The 19,800-nt window shown below is 32.9% G+C and overlaps 2 protein-coding genes across 2 annotated transcripts; one reads left to right on the plus strand and one right to left on the minus strand.

Annotated features, from left to right (window-relative positions):
- The first annotated feature begins 1,527 nt into the window (after positions 1–1,527).
- Positions 1,528–7,034, plus strand: LOC128174018 (ornithine decarboxylase antizyme 2-like). Its single transcript, XM_052839666.1, has 6 exons — positions 1,528–1,551; positions 1,670–1,736; positions 3,450–3,625; positions 4,998–5,164; positions 5,578–5,663; positions 5,925–7,034. Exons 1-6 carry the CDS (start codon positions 1,528–1,530, stop codon positions 6,053–6,055), a joined length of 651 nt encoding a protein of 216 aa, XP_052695626.1. The 3' UTR covers positions 6,056–7,034.
- A 2,983-nt stretch (positions 7,035–10,017) lies between these two features.
- On the minus strand, positions 10,018–18,937 carry LOC128171754 (uncharacterized). Its single transcript, XM_052837519.1, has 9 exons — positions 18,749–18,937; positions 17,593–17,945; positions 17,069–17,233; positions 15,546–15,688; positions 15,040–15,217; positions 14,064–14,534; positions 13,373–13,422; positions 11,659–11,774; positions 10,018–11,317 (listed from the first exon to the last, which is right to left on the minus strand). Exons 2-9 carry the CDS (start codon positions 17,804–17,806, stop codon positions 11,206–11,208), a joined length of 1,449 nt encoding a protein of 482 aa, XP_052693479.1. The 5' UTR covers positions 17,807–17,945; positions 18,749–18,937; the 3' UTR covers positions 10,018–11,205.
- Positions 18,938–19,800: the final 863 nt, after the last annotated feature.

The following is a 19,800-nucleotide window of genomic DNA, read 5'->3' on the forward strand; positions in this document are numbered from 1 at the left end:
TAATTGTTTGTTAAGAAATTGCTTGGATACAATTTTCCAGAAATAGTTTGATATAAACTGATACATAATGTATCGTATTGAGTTTGATGGTGTGTAATCTACCTTTAAATATCACACAACGGGCATAGTTTATATAAATAGGATTTTCCATCAACAGCTCAGAATTATTGTCGGAAAAGCCCGAGAAAACATGTAAAACACAATTGAGAGTAATTATTTCAATACAGCTAAGATACTGCTTGTCGTGCAAAATTACATATCGTTGATTTTTAAATAAATACACGTTTTAAATAAATACGCGTAATAATCAATAAAATGAACTCCCCTCAGTACATCAGTACTTTGGTTATTCAATGAATTTTCAAGCGTGATATATATATTTTTTTATCATTACGTTTCCTTAAAGTTTCTATGAAGTTGTGGCTTTCTGCTAAAATACTACCCATGTTTCACGAACGTATCTTGTATTTGATTTGTATTTCTGATTGTAAAGTTAAATCCCTTAAAAATCCATATAGTGAATTCAAAGGAAAGTTCAATGTATTAAACTCGCTCAAGTATTCGCTGAATAAAAATCGAAAATAAAACAAAAGTTCAAGAAGTACTAACGTGCGATTATCCACCACAGTTAGTCCGATATCACACACATTCTACTAACGTACGGGGTTCCAGCATAGCTATAGCCCAACATACATGTAACACACTAGATATGCTAACTTGCGGGGTTCCTGCACAATTAGCCTAACCGTACTCTTCGTGGTCTACAAATATTCTCCCTTTGTTTTGTTTTGTTTTTTGTATTATTATTTTAGTTTTTTTTTTTTTTTTTTTGTTTTTTTTTTTACAGGCATTGCTTTTTTTATTTATTACAAAGGAGGGATAATAATGATATGCCAGAAAAAAAAACAAAAAAACCCAAAAAAACATTCACACTTAATCATATCAGTTAAGAGAAATTGACGCTTCCAGCAATTATTCAATTTGCCAGGAGATTAAGTAAAAATATCAAGGACTAGTGTCATCGAGTTAAGCATTTTTGTCAAATGAAATCATCTCGATTTGTTTGTTTGTTTGTTTTTTCTTACAAACTTTAAATATTGTTTAATTAATCTGAGAGAAAAACTTAACAAAGTGCGTTGCTACATAGTTCAGGTGTGAGGCTTGTGTATAGTAGATCATTAGTTCGAATCCGCCTGGGGCTTTTGTTCACATTTACTGAATTAAATTTTTGAAAATATATTTTTTATCCAAAATTTCACATTTTTTGCCTATTTGAATTATAGAAGTATTATATTTTTAGTAATTTTTAGTGTTAATTCAATGTTAATTTGAATTGAATTTCGCAGTGGTGGGGGGTGGGGTCAGGACCATAAGTCTAACCATTTATGTCTTTCAGTCTGTTCTTAAAATGTTTAATTTTAAAAATTACCCATGCTACATTTTTCACCCTTTTTTCTTTGCAGAATGTTCACACGCACTATGTGGTAAAAATCCGAGGAATTGCCGCTTCATTGTGACGTCAACAATATGTCACACGCGGAAATTGCCGAAGTGCGTGTATAAATCGAATAAATCCGGAAACTTCTCTCAAACAGAATTTCGTATTCGGGGTGTAAACACACACACCGCGAGAAAGTGATGTTGAGGGCCGCCGACGCCATAATTTTAGACGAAAACTTTGGCCCGAAAGCGAAAGAAGAAAAGGAGAAAATGCCTGCGTTACATAGTACAAACCTGTGAGTTCATAGATTTATTCTTTTGTTTGATTGCGATCAAATCGACAAGAAAGTCGGCCATCTTTTTTTTGTCAATAAAAGGAAGGTCATCAAACTTACTACGTAGATGCAGTTTTAATTTAGAATCTCGTTGAGAGATTCTTTTAGATTAACCTTAACAGTAGATATTCTAGTGTAAAGATTGTTCTTTTTTTTCCCTCGATATTTCGAAGCATCGTGATCGGGTCAAGATATGTGACGTAAGAGTCAGCTGATGAACTTTGTTTTCCACAAAATATTTTATAAGAAGTCGTTGTATGATGTTTATTAATCGAGAAAGACTCCAATGTCTTATATTTTATATACACACCTTGTCAAATTATTTTTATCCTGAATTTTTTTGATTCCTCAATCGAGAATCGCTTGTTTTTTAAATTGGGTCACTGTTCTGAAATAAAGATATTTTTATCACGGAAGTGTTTAATTTTCTGATATAACAGATTATTCACCCCGATAAAAAACCGCGTGAACTGTGACTGTCGAAGCTGTGGATTTCTTTCCTTTTTTTCAGTAAATGAACATGATGAATTGGGGATTGTCATAGATATTATTTTTTTTTTTCTAGAACATAAACAAATCATCTCAAAACTTTTCATCAGTTTGTCAAATTTAATATCACCAGACTCTCCTCTCCTGAGATTTTACTGCGTAAGATTAATTTAGCAAAGTCCATTAGTGATTGCCATGATTACCTTGTTAGTCCACCAGAAAAACAGTTATTTTAGGTAAATTCCATTGTAATGCGTTTGGTTTTTTCCATCCGCCGGCATGGGCTTTGTTGTAATACCATAAATGTTGATGACAGAACAGACTTTTACTTGAATTTTCTCAAATTCTCTTTCATCATGTTCATTGCAATTAATATATGAAATAAGCACTGGATGGAAATTCTCCTGCTTTTTATAAGAACAGTTTTGATACTTTACCTAGATCCCAGATGCATTAGGCCTAAAAAAAAAAAGTTGTGTGTTTCAGGTAACCCGACCTAACCTACAAAAATGGCCCGATCCTACCATTTTTAGATGCCTGATTTTATCCGACTGTGAATTTTATCTTCTTTCCAATAAAAAATACGTTTTTAAATATGAAACAAACAAACATTCTTAGGATTCAGGCAAAAAAAAATTATAAAATAAAAAAAATCCCGACCTACCTAACCTAATTTTTTCATCAGTGTTACCCTAAACACACTATTTTTTTTTTTAGGCCTTATCATGGCTTGAAGAAGAATTAACTTAATGGTATATATATAGCAATGATAATTGACAGGAAAAATCATCAAATAATATGTTTTACGGTGCGACCGTTGGGGCGAGCGCAGCATGTGATCGAATAATGAATTATTATAAATCAATAAAGATAAAAGTATTAACATAACATAAATGAATTTGAATGCAAAATAAAATATAAACATGCCTATTTTTTCTAGTAAATTCATTATTCATAATTTATAAGATTGTTTATTTATTTAAATAGAATTTATCTCAGATACAATGTTGTTGAATAATAAAGATTTTAACATAATGTTTATTGCACTTTATTTCCTCTTTTCTTGCAGCAGACATTTTTCTTAAACTTACATATAAAAAATTGACTTATCAAAGAGTCCCCTTCCCCCAGCTTCCCTTCCCTCTTGTACCAGCATCTGATTGTACTTTCATTTTCTACTTTCAGTTTGCCCAGCAAGCGGTACTCCATATCGCTTGGTGCAGGGCCTCGGTCGTGTTCCTGATGCTCCCCACGCCGTCAACGTGTCATTCGTGACAGAGGGCAACGGCGTGGGGGTTTCAACAGAGCCCCCTGTCAGTGCTAAAAGCTTGTTTATTAAGGAAAACAGCCGTCAGGCACAGGTTAGTCTATTTTTATATACAATCGTCGCATAATTTTTAAGTATCTTTCTCTGTGGTGACATAACCCATATATTTTGTGACTTATAGTGTGATACAGTTCACCGTTTATGCAAATGACGTACTATTGGGCACAAGCTCATCATTATACGAAATGAAAATAATGAAAAAATGTTAGTAAATTAATATTCAATTGAACAATTTCTGTGAAAATTTTATATAAATACAAGTAATAATCATTCATTGAACATTATGAGGTGATCAAATCTACATGTACCTTTAAGCACTGTGGGTTTTATTGGATTTGATCCCTCCTGATCGTATTTGATACATGACATTTTTAAAAGAAGAAAAAGAGGAAAAAGGAAGGAAAACTCCCCACATAAATGTACACTTAAAGTAACTTTTTATAATGTACATGTTTGTTTGTATATATATAGTATATTGTTTTCCCTTGGACTGAAATGTCACATTTTCATTGGATTAAACATAGCACGTGATTGCCTCATATATCTCTATATTTGTTCTGTGAGAAATAATATTAGGCAATATGGCCGTCATTGGTTGACGCTTCGCTTACTCATTTCGACATTTCATAGTATTTTATACTTAAACTGCATGCCGTAAGTTCTTAAAGTATTTGGAGTAGTTGCCCTTTGAAATTCTTTAAAATTAGAGTAGTTGCCCTTAGAATATTGACGTCACATTGTTTTGTCTGGAGCAAAACAAAATGGCAGCGTCGAAATTTGCTCAAATCTCTGCAGAGGAAAGGGGGAAAACATTTAAAATTGAATAGCAACAAAACATTGTAAGTAAACATGGGTGAAGCAAAGATTTTGAAAGAGTATTTGTAAGGTGAGATTGAAAATTTTGAAGAGTTTAAATGAGTTAAATTGGACGAGATGTAAGGCATCTTGTACATGGCTATGCGTAGATCATCGCTATTTGTGAATAAATATGTCGCTTGAAAGTCCTCGAGAAAACAAAACACTTATTAGGTTAGTTACTGACTCACTACGGAAATATATTGGGTTGATCAATCTCATAGAAGGCTCGGCTTCGCCTCGCCATCTATGAGATTGATCAACCCAATATATTTCCGTAGTGAGTCAGTAACTAACCTAATAAGTAATAGTATAGCAGTTAACTATTTTTGTTTACCAACGGGGAACGTATTATAGTATGCCATAACACTTCCATCTCAATACGAATCCGGCCTCTGTCAATACCTACTTCACCTCTCAAATGCACTGACACAGTGAAATTAAGTTGTGACGAGGTACATTTAGTCTTACATGCTCCGTACATTTAGTGTAACTTTATACATGTATATATTCAGTGTATGTACATATGTTGTTATATTCTCGTTAAACAGCTGGACAACAACCGACCTGTAGAGGTGGAGACTAGAGCGACGGCCAACCTGAGCTTTACTGTTTACCTCTCAGGACAACACAAGGTCACCTGGGAAACCATTCTGAAGAATCGCAACTTGTACGTGGAAGTCCCCAACGGAATTCTTCCGGAGGGCTCAAAGGAAAGGTCAGTGCGGAATCCGTCGTCATCCGCAAGAAATATTGGATTGTTTTATCCGCATCCGCTCATGAAAAAATTAAACATGTCAAAGTTCTTTCAAACATTTACTCCATAAGGTCCTTACATGAATCACATTCTCATTCATGTCTGTCCATCAACAATGCTTATTTGTAGTGAAGTAAGTCTTGTGCAAATCCGCCCCCCCCCCCCCCCCCCCCAAAAAAAAAAAAAAAAAAAATTGAATAAAAGAAGTTTTATATTGGGGGAGAGACACCTATAAAAGTTGGTGGTTTTTACCTATCTTTGTCTTTATGTATTTTAGTTATGGCCAGGACATTTTTGTTTTTCTATTTAATGTACCTCAGCCTTACAATATACCAGAAGTGTGTTTTAATTTAAACTTATTCTTTCTATTATAGCTTGATCACTCTTCTTGAGTACGCAGAGGAGAAGCTTTGCTGTGAGCACGTCATCCTCTGCTTTTGCAAGAGCAGAAATGACCGAGGTAATATTATTAATAGCAATAACATCCCCACACACCCCCCTCCCCCCTCCAATTCAGTTTCATTCTTAAACATGATTATTGCAATTTTCTGAAAATTGGAAAATTTGTTATACACAACCTTTTTTTTTTACCGTCATATATAATGTATAACCAAATATACAATTTTCAATATTTTAGTAAAAAAAAATTGCACAGCAAATGTTGCAAAGGAAGGGTAAAAATATGTTTGTTTGAAGCTGATTTGATCTGTTCTATTTTTAGCCTCCCTGATCCGGACTTTCATGTTCATGGGATTCGCAGTGGCTTGCCCTGGTGACCCTATCGTTCCCATGGTACCAGAGGTCATGTACATGGTGTACAGGATTGACCCTGACGATTTGGACGATGACTAATTAACGTTTTCCTTAATCAATAGAGCTTTTAGTATTATGGGCCACTTTTTGAACCTTTTCTCTTTGATTTTGTTGATTTTGATTTTCAAATCACTTTTTTTTTCTCATAGTTGGTAGTATTTTTGTTCACTCAAATTTTTTTTTCAGGTTTATTTTCAAAAAGAAGAAACACTGTTAATTTTCGTGAAGCACAAAAAGTGTTGGTAACAAATCTAAAATATTGAACTTCTTTTATATAAACTGTGAACAAATATTTTGTATCAAACTTGTTGCCATTATTTACATCGTTTGGAAATATTCTTTTTGTGTGGGTTTTTTTCTGACCTAGTGCTTGGTTTTGGGTTATCTGAACAAAATTTCATCGCCTTACGATCAAATGACATCAGATGTTGGTCTTGTTTTGCAATAACTTGTACAACATTTCATATTTTGTGTGGATTTTTTTTTATTAATTCAATTTTTTTTTAGCACTTCTTAAATGTCCTCTGTCATGAAATAGACATGTATTACAAAAAAATGAGAAAATGCAAAAAAAAAAAAAGAAAAAATATCTTTAAAAAGTTAAAAAAAATAAATATATGTATTGTACTATGTAACGCAGGTTCATTCGTTAATATTTTTACATTTTAAAAACTTTTTTTTTTTCATTGTACGTATTGTTTTGTGTAGAAACATTTTTGCTTAGTGATACACATGTAATTATACATGTACTTTGGACCATTTATTGTTAGTCGCAATTTCAGCGTATTGCACATATTTTCACTATCTTGCATGTTAATGACCTCCATGTAGCTAACAATTTCAAAATTCCCACTAAAAGAGTGTTTTTACTTGGTATTTGTCATTTTAAACTCTGAGTCTTTGTATTACTGAGTCTATGTAGATAATGGTTTGACTATTGGTTGTTTTTCTCCCCGTTTTTGTGCAGAAATGTTTCTATATAAATCTATTATAAAATAAAGAACAGTGAAAAAAAAAATGTTGAAAGTTTATTTTCTTTTTTCCCTTTCACGATCGGGACATTTAAATCATTTTCAGATAAAAATGGTTTTAAAAAATCGCTCCAATTATGAATTGTTGAAAACCTAAATTATTTAAAAACAATGATGCTAATAAACTTCTTTGTAACATGTTTTGATCATTTATAAATACATTAGACAAAAAATTTGTCAACTATGAATGATGCCTTATGACAGAATACAGCATATCCGGGTTTTTTTCGCGTGTCACAAAATATGCGAAAATGGGGAAAACCTGTAGCATTTTTAATTTGCGCAAGTCATTCTTTTGCGATTTTGAAAATTTCTTTTCGAAAATAATATGTGATATAATCTGCTCATATTCAATCTTTTTCAAATTGAAAGAGATCGCAAAATTAGCGAAATTAGATCATCACGAAATTTATCGGATATACGGTAATATGAAAAAGTTGATTTCCTGGTCATATTTTACCAAATCAGAAGCATATGGGTTAAACCAAGTAGAAAATACCTGGTTGTAAGTCGTGATCAATTCATGTGAAGAAAACATACAAGAAACATATGTCTAAAGTAATTCTCCCCTTGGAACCTAACTTTATTATCAGTAAATTATTTATATATCCGCAACATTAACCAGGTTATACAAACAGTTATTATCATTTATGATTCAGGACACCCGTCTCGTAAACCAGAGCAACTTGGTCTTATCCATTGTGTTTTTTTTGGTGGATTAATAATTTGTCACGTGTTTATGCAAAAAAAATATTTTATTATATTTAAATTTATCATAAAGCCCTCTGGGCTATATTGGAGTTGACCTTGCCCCAACAAAAATTATCACCTCATAATACTCAAAGAGTTATTCCTTAAGTACGGTAAAACGAGTGGACATATATTGCTCATTAACACAGGTGTCATAAGAGTAGACGTTACTTCAAACAGTAAACAAGAATTAAATATGTCGTAGTTTATTCAGTGATAATGTAGGCACATGTATAATCACAGGTAAATCAGAAATTTAATCTTTAAAGAGATTAGACTGGGATTATTTATAGGTGAAGTAAACATGTAGATTGACAGGAAGGGTAATATCCTCTTTGTCGTTGACGTTTTATTTATAAAATGTTTTCTTTTGTGATTTATGCATGTATGAAGGCAGCGGATATTGCAGAATAAAATGCCTTGAGTTAGAAGCCATATGTAAGGTCATGATTTAGATTGTGTATATCCCTGTTTTGTCATCCATATACATGTACGAATTACAATTTCTGAGGGAATTAATTTATTTTTGTTGGCAATATTAATCTACGAAATTGAGTCCACAACAAATTTTTAACTCAAGTACTCAAAAATACAAAGTTGATACAATGTAAATCTTAGAGATTATGTATGACAAAATTAAATCCCAACAACATTTTATATGGTTTAAAAACGAAATTTTAACCCAACAAAAATATATGCTTCTACAGAAGTTATTAGCTAATGGATGTAAATACAGTATATTTAATTGAATACTGTGGAATCATTTAAATTTGTGGGGGCCAATTTTCGTGGATTATGACTTTTTGCCGATTCATGGGGATGTAATTTCGTGGATGCGTCGGTTACTGTTTCAGCAACAAAGGATTTAAATTCGTGGGGAAGGGCTACCCACGATCACCACGAAAATTGAGCCACCATGAATTCTAATGATTCCACAGTACTTCACTTAAGCAGTGTGAAAACAGTATAATAGTGCTTTGACACAAAATGTTTCTAATATGGCAGAAACACAATGAAGCCAAGAACCATAGATGAGCAAATTTTGATTCATTATACATGAAATAATTTTAACTTGTATATAGTTACATGTACATGATAAGTTTAAGATTAATTAGGGGAATAGAACTTTTTTGCTGTAAGATTGAATTTGTTATAGCCATGTCATAATCAGGTATTAAATAGGGAAAGATAACAAAAATTGAGATTGCTGATATACTTTTAATTCATTTTTGATAAACTCTCATTAATAAATATCATTAACATATAAGATAGAACAACAGTCAAGTTATACAATGACAAAGGAACAGCTAAGGCTTACACTCCTCAGACAAACCCACATTATTCCATTATTCATGTAATAATAATGTGAAACTCAATACAGTGATTGTACATTGCACAACAAAATCCTTTTCATATACTGCATCAAAGATATTATATAATACATACAGAGCACACTGTTCTGTAAAACAAAATACTTTTTATGTGCTGCTTTCTATTTGAAAAGAAAAACCAACACTGGTTGCCGTCATAAAATCTAGATCTATATATAGTTTTTAAAAAAGCGATAACATGCACAAGTGCATGACTGTACCATGTATGAACAATGAAAAGAAGTTTTAGTTCCTCAATTTACTATACACATGTACATGTTCAAGTAAACATGGTGGCATTTTAATTATAAACCTCTCCTTTAGTTCAGGAAGGAATGACATCATCAGCACTTCTGGTATTATCACATAAAAACACAGGCTTTTTAATCTTCATATTATATTAATAATTAACATACATGCTTTAAATATGACTGGATATCTCTCTCTCTCTCTCTTTCTTTCTCTCCACATAACTTTAGTGTGCACAAAGTACCACTTAAATCTTCTACAATACAGTATCGTCATAAATACAATCAAAGTTTAAAATCCAGGTTCTTTTAAAAAAACAAACATAGTTGACCCACATAAAACATAACAGGACATGTACTTTTCTTAAATTTTAAAAATAGTTACAAATAAAAGGAGGAGTCAAGGCCATACAGATTTAAAAGTCCTGCAGCAAAATATAAAATTCAACCTGTAGACTACCTTTTATGAGCTAAACTATAATTCAAAAAATTGGGTAAGAGCCATTTTGGAAGATTTATCATTGCAATAAAAAGAAACTCCAAATATCACTCTAAAACTAAAACACTATAAATTTCATAATTTGAGACAGGTTTAATGAGCACTAGTTGTATAGCTGAAATAAAATAATTACAAGAACAGTTACACATTACATGAATGTTGAAAATGTACGGTGAAATTCAATATCGATCAATCCCAGTATTAAATAATAGGTTCCTTTGATACCAATACATATTAAATAAGTAGTTTGTGAAAAGTCTTTTCAGACAACATCCATGTACCTGTATACATGATTGATTTTTTGGACCAGATAAGTAGTTTACCATATTCAGTCCATTTCATGAACACTAGATTGTCAAAATTGTTTGATACCCCTGTTTTACATAAATGTTAGAACCCATGCATAGAAATCGGGGGACATAACTTGTAGACCTGACATAAATTACCGGTACAAACTAACTTTCATATAACTTTTGATATGATTTAAAATCTTTGACGAATTTATTTTGCAATGTGTACTATTTTCAAACAATCTTAAAGGACTTATCACTCTTCAAGGGGAAAGCTATCTAGAACTTAATGAAAACAGAGATTTTCATTTGATTTCCTCATTTCTACTAGATGTTTCAATTTTGTGCTGTTCCTGAATGTATAAGAAAATCACTTTTCTTCATAGTTAACTGCTAAATTTTCTTCTCAGTTTAACATGATCTCTTCACATTCAATACACTGACTTGCTCAGGATCATACATTTAATGTTGACTCGTTGTTGGTCCTACAAGGGAGATAATTATACATGCACCTCCGATTTCATAATTAAGGGAGTCGCAAGATTCAAGAGTGACACAGAGCCATAGAAGATATTATGTATGAGACCTCAGGGGAAGTAACTTTGCCATGGACTGGTGAGGTGCTAAAATCACTTTAAGCAGGATATAGCTAGGTCTCCGATTTCATGGTCCAGTGAGTTTTAAGGTTCCCGGATTCACACCAAGCTATAAGGTGGATATTTTTAGTACCTCAGGGGGAGGTAACTTTGCCCTGGACTGGTGAGGTGCTAAAATCACATCAAGCAGAATATAGCTAGGTCTCCGATTTTCAAGGTCCAGTGAGTTTGAATTTTCTCGAAATCACACCAAGCTATAAGGTGGATATAGCTAGGTCTCCGATTTCATGTTCCAGTGAGCTATGAATGGCATAAATCACACATAACTATAAACTGGAGATAGAAATAAGGTTGAGGTAGCTTGGTCTTCGATTTAAAGGTCAAGTAAGCAATGAGTCGCCGAAATCACACTGAGCTGTAGGCGCCGTTTGTTCGGGACCTCAGGCTGTACAGGGGAGGTAACTGGGGCGAGTTTTTCTGTTTGAGACTTTGAGGACTTTCACAGGTATTCTTTTCTCTATAAAATCATAAAGGACAAGTTTATTAAGAATACACAATTTTGAATGAATTTTTAAGCAATCTGATTATTCCCCTCATTTTCACTGCATTCATTGTTAGGAATCAATTTTCAATGGAAGACAAATTACTTACTTTTTTTTTCATTTTTTTTTTAATCTTTATGTAAAAATTTCATTGATGAGAGAGAGAGAGAAAGAGAGAGAGAGAGAGAGAGAGAATTTTGCTGTTGGGTAGCCATTTGCACTTTGAATTTTTAACTAAGACTAAGTAGTAAACTAGTATTTACTGGTAATTCAAATTAATAAAGATTTTAGGGAAAAAAAGCCTATGAGAACTTACATTTCTGTAAAAGCTTTCCTTTTTCGAATGCTGGAGTTAAAATAAGGAGACCTGCTTTTCATGGAACTAATACAGTAACTGTCTGTATTCTTTGACATACATGTTGCTGGGCTGCTCTAAAACAGAGAGGAGCAAAATAAAACTGTATTATGTCACTATGATTAAATACAGCACTGCATGTACAATGTACATGTAAATTATAACAAGAAGGAAATCCAGGCCTGATGTTGAAGAAAACTTACCAGTAATACAAAATATGGTAACTTTAATTTAATACAAATCAAAAATCTTTAGACTCTAAAAATCAGAATTTGATTACCTTCGATGCACAAAACCTTATGTTAAGTGAAATACAGAAACTCTATACTGTAAAGCAACTTTCATTTGCATGAGAAACTTTTGGGAGGTTTGCAAGAGCATTGCTGTGAACTAGTCCTCATTGACAAATGCCTCTGTCAATGATATTACAGTATACAGGGTTATTTTCGCCCTATGTAATTTTTGCCCTTCTACACTTGCAGACAGTTTCACCCCGTCTTGAGTTCGCCCTGACACAGTTCAGTTTAAAGAGTAATAATTTGAATCTTTGGGATTTGCCCAGTCTTAAATTCACTTGCTGACAACAAGGGCAAAAGGGGCAAAAATAAAATGGGGGCAAATATTTCCCTAATCCTGTATACAGTATATCATTTTCCAGAAAATCTACACATCTTGAGTGAAATACAGTTGCTATTTAAAACTAAGGCTTTGAAAAATTAACATCGACAAATACAGTCATAATTAAGTTGTTATCGAAACAATTATGGTCTTTCCTGCTGATGTGCTAATTAAAACCTACAACAACTGTCATCAAAACAGGATGTTGTGTTTACTAAAGATCTCTGTTTCAAGTCAAGTTATTAAGGATGTGCTAAATGAATCAAATATCAACCACATGACGTAAATATTGCAATATTCATGTTTTTGTTTAAAATACCTGAATACAGATAAAAATATTTGAAAGTCCTTTATGAACAGTTTCCATGGTTACTGTTACAATAAAATATATGACCTTATAGTTAACAATGATAGAAAAAAATATGTGGGGAAAATTTCAATTAAAAATGAATTTCAAATTTTGAAAGTGTGAATCTTCTCTACATTATAAGAGGACTGAAGCTCATATTAAATATTATATCATACAACAGTTCATTGTTTCAATTTTCCGTCATTAATACCAGTTATTCCTCTGTAGTTTGATGTCCCTATAAATTAAAGCAATATAAGCTGTATTTTCTAGAATTTATTTTGGTTCAAAAACCTGTTAGAATGATAAGTCTGCATGTAACTTTTATAATAAATAAGATTTGAAAAAATCATTATTTTTTTTTCAGAAGAAAGATTTCTCTTCGAAGGAATATATAAATATAGCAAATCAATTTTCGTACATGATGACATTAATTCAATTTTGCACCAATTAAGGCTTCTTAATGGCTTTTCCCACAAAAATATTTCAAAGCTAACAGAAATTGAAAAGCCATGATATTTTTTGTCATTTTAACAGAAAATAACATTTTTGTAAAAAAAAAAATTCAACATGGAAATTACAGCTCATATTTCAATAGAAACTATTTGATATGATTTTTTTTGGCTGAATGGCCTTACATGGTTTGTGTTGTAAGTACATGTAGGTGAACATGGTGAAAGGGCAGATAACTCTTAATGAGATACTCACCCTTAATACTCTAAAAGGTTTTATTTTTTTGCTTCTAAACTCTTTCCCACCTGAAATATAAATTACAAAAGATTTATTAGCATGGTTATACAATATCTTGATCATGTTAAGCCACTTTTCATTTTATAAGGTATTGTAACTACATATATTTTTCAAAAATGTTTATGGAAAGAAAAATTCTTGGTTAGTAGTTGCAAAAAAAAAAAAAAATAATAAATTCAGACATTTCTCCGCCAAAAAATTGATGTACATCTTTTCAACTAGTGATCCTTCTCCAAACAAAATTTTTGTTACAAAAAGAATACACATATTTTTTTTTCTTTTCTTAAAACTTGTTCCAATCTCATTTTTTTATGCACCTGATACATACAAGTATAATAGTTAGGTTAACTTCATGCAGTGAACATTAAATCCATTTTATATATGCATGTGGTGAAGTTCAAAATAAAACAAAAATTATAACGTAAGATTTTATAAAAAAAAAAATTTCTTTCATATTTTAATTTTCTAATTCTGGAAAATTTGGGTCGGTTGGTTTTAAAAAAACAACCGATAAAAAAAAGTGCTCATCGATGCAATCATTTCCAGCGGGTGGAAAACAATGGCTTTTCAACATGTTCAACAATGGGAATGATGTCTCTGTCATTCCCCCCCATACAGAGACAAATAAGAAGACCCTCATTTCTCTTACCTAGTTCCTTTAGACATCTTTTGTACTCTTTTTCACAAATCTCCACTTTTAATCTCACTTTGGCAACACAAAACTTCTCTAACAAATCCGTCGTCACTAACGTCTCTTGAAACATACTTTGTAAAGACCCAGAAGTGTACATTTTCCAGATCTCATGCACGCAGGCTAAGGACTTGCAACGTATACAGAAAATAACACTTCCGTACGATATATCCAAGTCTCCGTGCTTACACAGTATCTTTAACGTGTGCATGATTTCCATGCTCTCTTTAACAATCTCGTTTGTCTGCGAGAGTTCTTTCTTGAATTGTTCAAAAGACGCTGGTGTGTTGTCTCGCCTTCGTATGGCTTTATACGCCGTCTTTGCCATTATAAGAATCTGTTCTTCTACTTCTCCGCAGGAACAGGTTGGCTTTTTACTTGCTGGCAACGAAGAAACTTCCTCGCAATTGACAGAAATGTTTAAATCCCCTACAAAATAAACAATTAACACAAAGTATATTACTGTCACAAGTAATGCATTTTTTCTGCAATTCTATCTACCTTAACGCTAACTTACATGAAATAACTAAGAAAGCATTTTATTGTTTAAAATAATTTACATTTGATGGATGCAAGAGTTATTGCTCTTGTCATTGGAAACATACATTAAAACCACTTGAACTGTTTTTGAAATGTTCATGAGATTTGAAAGCTACATACAATTTCATTTTATTATATAAACATTCCTATAAAAATTGGTAGCTAAAAGTACAGTTAAACACATCTTAAATGAAGCACTAGGAGTGATTTCTTTATCAATAGAAACATTTTTTTTAAAAATCCAATCAGTTTATGGGAATAAATCAAATTTGCTGAAAGCATTGGTTCCTTGTAGAATTGTTCTTTACAAACATGTTTTTTTTGTACATGCAAGTACTGTGGAATATAATTTATTAAGGGTTCATTAATCTACACTCTGGGCTGTGACACTAACCCGTCCTTCGTTTCCTCTTGGGTGTACGTCGTTGTTGTGGAGAATCCTCCAGTAGATCTGCCAAATGACCTTGCAGGGTTCTACGCAGGGATTTGACAAATTCATAGAAAGCTCGATCAGGCCGCCTTATTAAGATGTTCAGAAGCTCTTCATTTTGTGACTCTAAAGGGGATTTTTCCTGAAAAGTAAAAAAAAATTCTCACTTACCATCACTTCTCTGCCTTAGGTCACATTGAAATAATTGTTAGTTTTTACGGCATTGCCGATTTAATCATTAAGGTCCAATTATTTGTTTTATGTTTAAGTTTATTTTGGGGGCTTAACAGCCCTTACATAAGGGCCAATTCCAAAAACATAATTAAAAAAAAACCCAGCCTGCTGTATCATATCTTTAAATGTTTAGTCAAGGAGACTAGAGTTTTATTTTCTAGGCTTTATAGGCTTACAGCCCTTACATAGTCCTTGACCTTTGACCCTCCTTTGTTTTTTTTTCAACCTTGACCTACCTTTATCCTGCGAACTTCTGCCGTGGCGATGACCTGGCTTGCGATGAGGATGTTGAAGATTTCCTCGGGAGTCATGTTCTCCACAAGTTCGCCTCGGTTCTGTTGTAGCTTGTTTTTATGTTCCTGGGACATCACTTTGTCCACTTTTAAAAAAAATCAAAAAGACAGTCAGACAAGACACAGTAATTTTCAAAGGACTATGTGCGGTTTTATGCATTTTTTGCCCCCAAAATCAAAGTTTTTGAAAGAGCTGTAAAAATAAGGTGAAAGATAGTTAAAATCATATTGAAAATAAAGGTGTAAAAGGTTATCACCACAGTGACGTCATAATGTAGAAATGACGTCATGAAAATTGCATTATTTTGATAAATTGATGTTTTGTAGCAAAATATGGGTGTTTTCCGATGGTTTTTCGACTGGGAAACATCGAGCGCAGGCTTGCTCAAGTACAATTTTTTAGAATAATGTGTATAACTATCTGAAGAGAAAGATATGTTAAAATCGCACTTGAGCAGACCTGCGCTCTATACTTCCAAATGCAAAATATAGAGCAAATATGGGAATATTTTCATTTGTTTGCAAATTTGCGGGAATTATGTCATTTAGGTGACGTCATAGATAAACAGCGAATGAGCAATGATGACTAAAATCAAGATAAAAGTGATAGGCTTCCTCTATACAATGATTTGTGAAGATTTGATTTTTATACGATACTATTTAAAAATTGGTTGAAATCGGGGGCAGATATTTGACCATACCGCACATAGTCCTTTAATAAAACTCAATTTAGATTCCATTAATATATCTCAGTAGATTTTTTCTATGTAAATTGAAATGGACAAGCATTTTATTCCAGCGTGCGAAATTAACAAAAGGACTGTCCCACTTAGATTTGGGAAAAACCTTGGAAAAATGGATTGTCCACATGTATTAACAACAAATTTTGTCAAACCATTATTTTCTGCAGTTAAATATTTCAACATAAGGGATGTACACAAACAGTAATATTTGTGTAAACATAGTTACACAGTACAAAAGATGTTCAAAATTCTCTTAAATGTTGAAATTAATAACAATATTGAACAAAGTTAGTCTAGAAAACATAACTGTGAAATTATTAATTCTAATTTTATATTTATTTCAATTCAATAATAAAAAAAAAAATGAAACGTTATTTTGTAAAACCTCTTTTACACACAGCTGCCAAAAATTGGGATAGACAACTCGGTCGCCTTCGATTCCGATAGGCGTAGCGCAATGCGATATGAGATAGATTCGGACTATTGGACAGGGGTTAATTTTCGCACACTGATATTCTATCTTGACTAGGCATAAAAATAATGAATAAGTGTTTCATACTATCTGCTAAACTTAAGGTGAATACAAGTTGTATGGTGTAGGCATTTATTTGTCATGTTGGTATACAGATGTAAACTGCAAGACCTGATCATGAGACCAACCACTTATTACATCTTTATAAAAGTCAAAGAATGATTTCCTATTTTTCATTCTAGGATACTTACAATTTTGTCTTTCCTCCGAGTCAGAATCTGATTGGTCAAGGTCCCTGCTCCGTAGTTGATGCTCCGCACTCAGTCTTTCTCCAGATCGCCTCTGGAGATCACGAAGTCTGTCCCTCTGTTCCGAAAGAAGATTTCCAAAGTCACCGTCTACTGGTTCACGAATTCCTTCAGAAAAAGGCCACTTCAAATTAGAAGGGATGGTAATTGATTGCAGATTTACTAATTATCGGTTAATTTGGTTCCGACCATTTAACTTATTCCTAGTATCAAAATACACAAAATTGTGCATATCTTTAAATTATGACTTGCAAGCAAATGGCTCAATATACTACCGCTATATATTTTAAAAAAAAATGCATGAACTTCTGGGAGAGCAAAATTGACATTTCCATACAAGCCTTAATGATTTAATTTTTACCAATATTTTTCGATGAAATATCTCAAATTTTCCCATTCTTAACAGCCCTGGCTCCTTGCCCACCACAAAGCCTTAGTTTTCAAAAGAAAGGGCACCAAATTCCTACCTCTGCTGGGATAATTTTTATCAATTGACGGACTTAGGCTGGATGGGTGGGGCTCAGGTTCCGATTGTTTACGCAGCTGCCCAATGGAGCGTGTCAGTTCTGCATGTTTCTTTTTCATATTTTTGCGTTCCAACAGCTCTTTCTCTCTTTCCAATTTTTTGATTTTCTCGGACAAGTCCTCTACGTCTAATTCGTCCTCCGATTTGTCACCCATTTCTAACACACAACTAAATTATTATAAATTCATCTCAGTTTCAATTTCATCCTGGTAACTCCATAGTGAATGTAACATCTTCGGTATTTGTCATTACTTCCCCATGGTCTCGACGTATTTGTTGAAATTGATGATAAGCCTGTAAAATTATCAAATGTGATAAATATGCACAGTAAATATTTGTGTACCATAATCAAGATTTCACAATCAGTGAATAATTTAATACTAACAGTTTAGAAATTGAAAAAAAAGCATACATGTATATAAAAACCTTTTACTAACAAACATAAACAAGACTGTCAGACTATTGTTGTCATTGAAAACTGTGACAGTCACTCTTTGCAGCGAGGCAATGATATTATTGCCTTGCTATCTACATTCCCCACACCTCTTTTTAAGCCTAGATAATAATTAATTTACTATGAAACAAATTCTACTAGTTCTACGTTTTCTTTTATTCATTTCCACATTCTTGGACGTCCCTCCTATTTTATAGATCCACAGCTGATACTTTATAGTCTAATGCCAGTTGATCATTCAGAGGGCATGGGGTGTTTGGAGCTAATCCATGCAATAGTATACATATGTTAACAAGTTAAATAACAACAGCGTTGCATATACTTTTATCCATTATTTACCATAATTTTACGACCTATTATCATCAGGGGTTAAAGTTAAAGTGTGTCAAATCATAGTACACAAGTTGACATCCTTGAGCAGAGTCGCCAATTTTAACAGTTAGTTTTGTAATAAAAAATGAGAAACGGGGCAAATCCTATCAGTGAGCTCGGCAAGCTCGCGAGGTTCGCGAAGCCCAACTGTTTTCTTGCTTATTTAGAACTAACTGATACAATTGTCGACCCTGTTTGACAACAGAGGAAATTCAAGACGCACATAAACTTTTACATTACACATTCTCATGAGACCCGTCTTAAATCTCACCTTCAAACCGATGCTATCTATGCAATGCTAAAAAAATTTTTGTTGATACATCTCCGCTTGATGAACTATAAATATATAATTTTCGTAATTTAAAATTGGCGCAAAGGCCGAAACAATCGCAACTTCTCGGGCCTTCCCGCAAGCCGAAAAAACCCGACAAGTTGCATTCGTTGCGGTGAGGCCGAAAAGGCTTTGTCACTAAAAAGAGCGAGGCAATCCGAACGTTGTTTACTTGCGCTTTTCTAAATACCGAACCCGATTATAATTAAAAGTAATAGAGCAATCAAGCATTATTTGTTATTTTTATATCCATTTCATTTTTTTTTTGCAATAGTTTTTTGTATGTTTGGTGTGTTCCATATATAGTAAAGAACGATAGCCTTGTCTAGCCGCCAAAATATAAAATTCTTTTTTTGGACTAATTTTTTTTTTCGGGGGGGGGGGGGGGGGTAATTTATACATTTATGTATAATTTCATTAAATATGAATGATTTACTCAAACAAAGAGGGAAAACTTTGTATTTTGGGGTGAAGCAGCTCACTTCATACTAGAAACTAACGGAAAACGGATTAAAAAAAAAACACAACATAAAACCAAACATTTTCCCCGTCGTGAAACAAAACTTCCTTTTGAGGGTTTTATATAAGGAATAAGGAATGATTTACTCAAACAAAGAGGGAAAACTTTGTATTTTGGGTTGAAACAGCTCACTTCATAATAGAAACTAACGGAAAACGGATTAAAACCAAACGTTTTCCCCGTCGTGAAACAAAACTTCCTTATAAGGAATAAGGAATCATTCTTTGAGTATTATGAGATGATAATTTTGGTCGGGGCGTGATCAAATCCAGCAAAGCCCGAAGGGCTTTATGATAGATTTGATCACACCCCAACCGAAATTATCACCTCATAATATTCAAAGAATGATTCCTTATTACTTAAATTTATATAATTTTAAGCCATCGTATGATTAAATATTTAAATATAGATAAGCAAACCCCGCTGGCGCCTCAATTTGGCGTCACTTGTATTATGGGTTATATAGTACAAA

This window comes from Crassostrea angulata, chromosome 2 (genome assembly GCF_025612915.1).
Source record: "Crassostrea angulata isolate pt1a10 chromosome 2, ASM2561291v2, whole genome shotgun sequence".
Taxonomy (NCBI): Eukaryota; Metazoa; Mollusca; class Bivalvia; order Ostreida; family Ostreidae; genus Magallana; species Magallana angulata.

What these genes read in the sequence shown, in the direction of transcription:
- LOC128171754 (XM_052837519.1), bottom strand. Translation starts at nt 17,806, where the DNA reads ATGGGTGACAAATCGGAGGACGAATTAGACGTAGAGGACTTGTCCGAG. An exon ending in CTCGGAGGAAAGACAAAATT is followed by an intron (nt 15,689 to 17,068) that starts GTAAGTATCCTA and finishes TTTTTTTAAAAG; the next exon opens with TGGACAAAGTGATGTCCCAG. An exon ending in AGGAAAGCTTTTACAGAAAT is followed by an intron (nt 11,318 to 11,658) that starts GTAAGTTCTCAT and finishes ATGATTTTATAG; the next exon opens with AGAAAAGAATACCTGTGAAA.
- LOC128174018 (XM_052839666.1), top strand. Translation starts at nt 1,528, where the DNA reads ATGTCACACGCGGAAATTGCCGAA. An exon ending in AAAACAGCCGTCAGGCACAG is followed by an intron (nt 3,626 to 4,997) that starts GTTAGTCTATTT and finishes CTCGTTAAACAG; the next exon opens with CTGGACAACAACCGACCTGT. An exon ending in CCGGAGGGCTCAAAGGAAAG is followed by an intron (nt 5,165 to 5,577) that starts GTCAGTGCGGAA and finishes TTTCTATTATAG; the next exon opens with CTTGATCACTCTTCTTGAGT.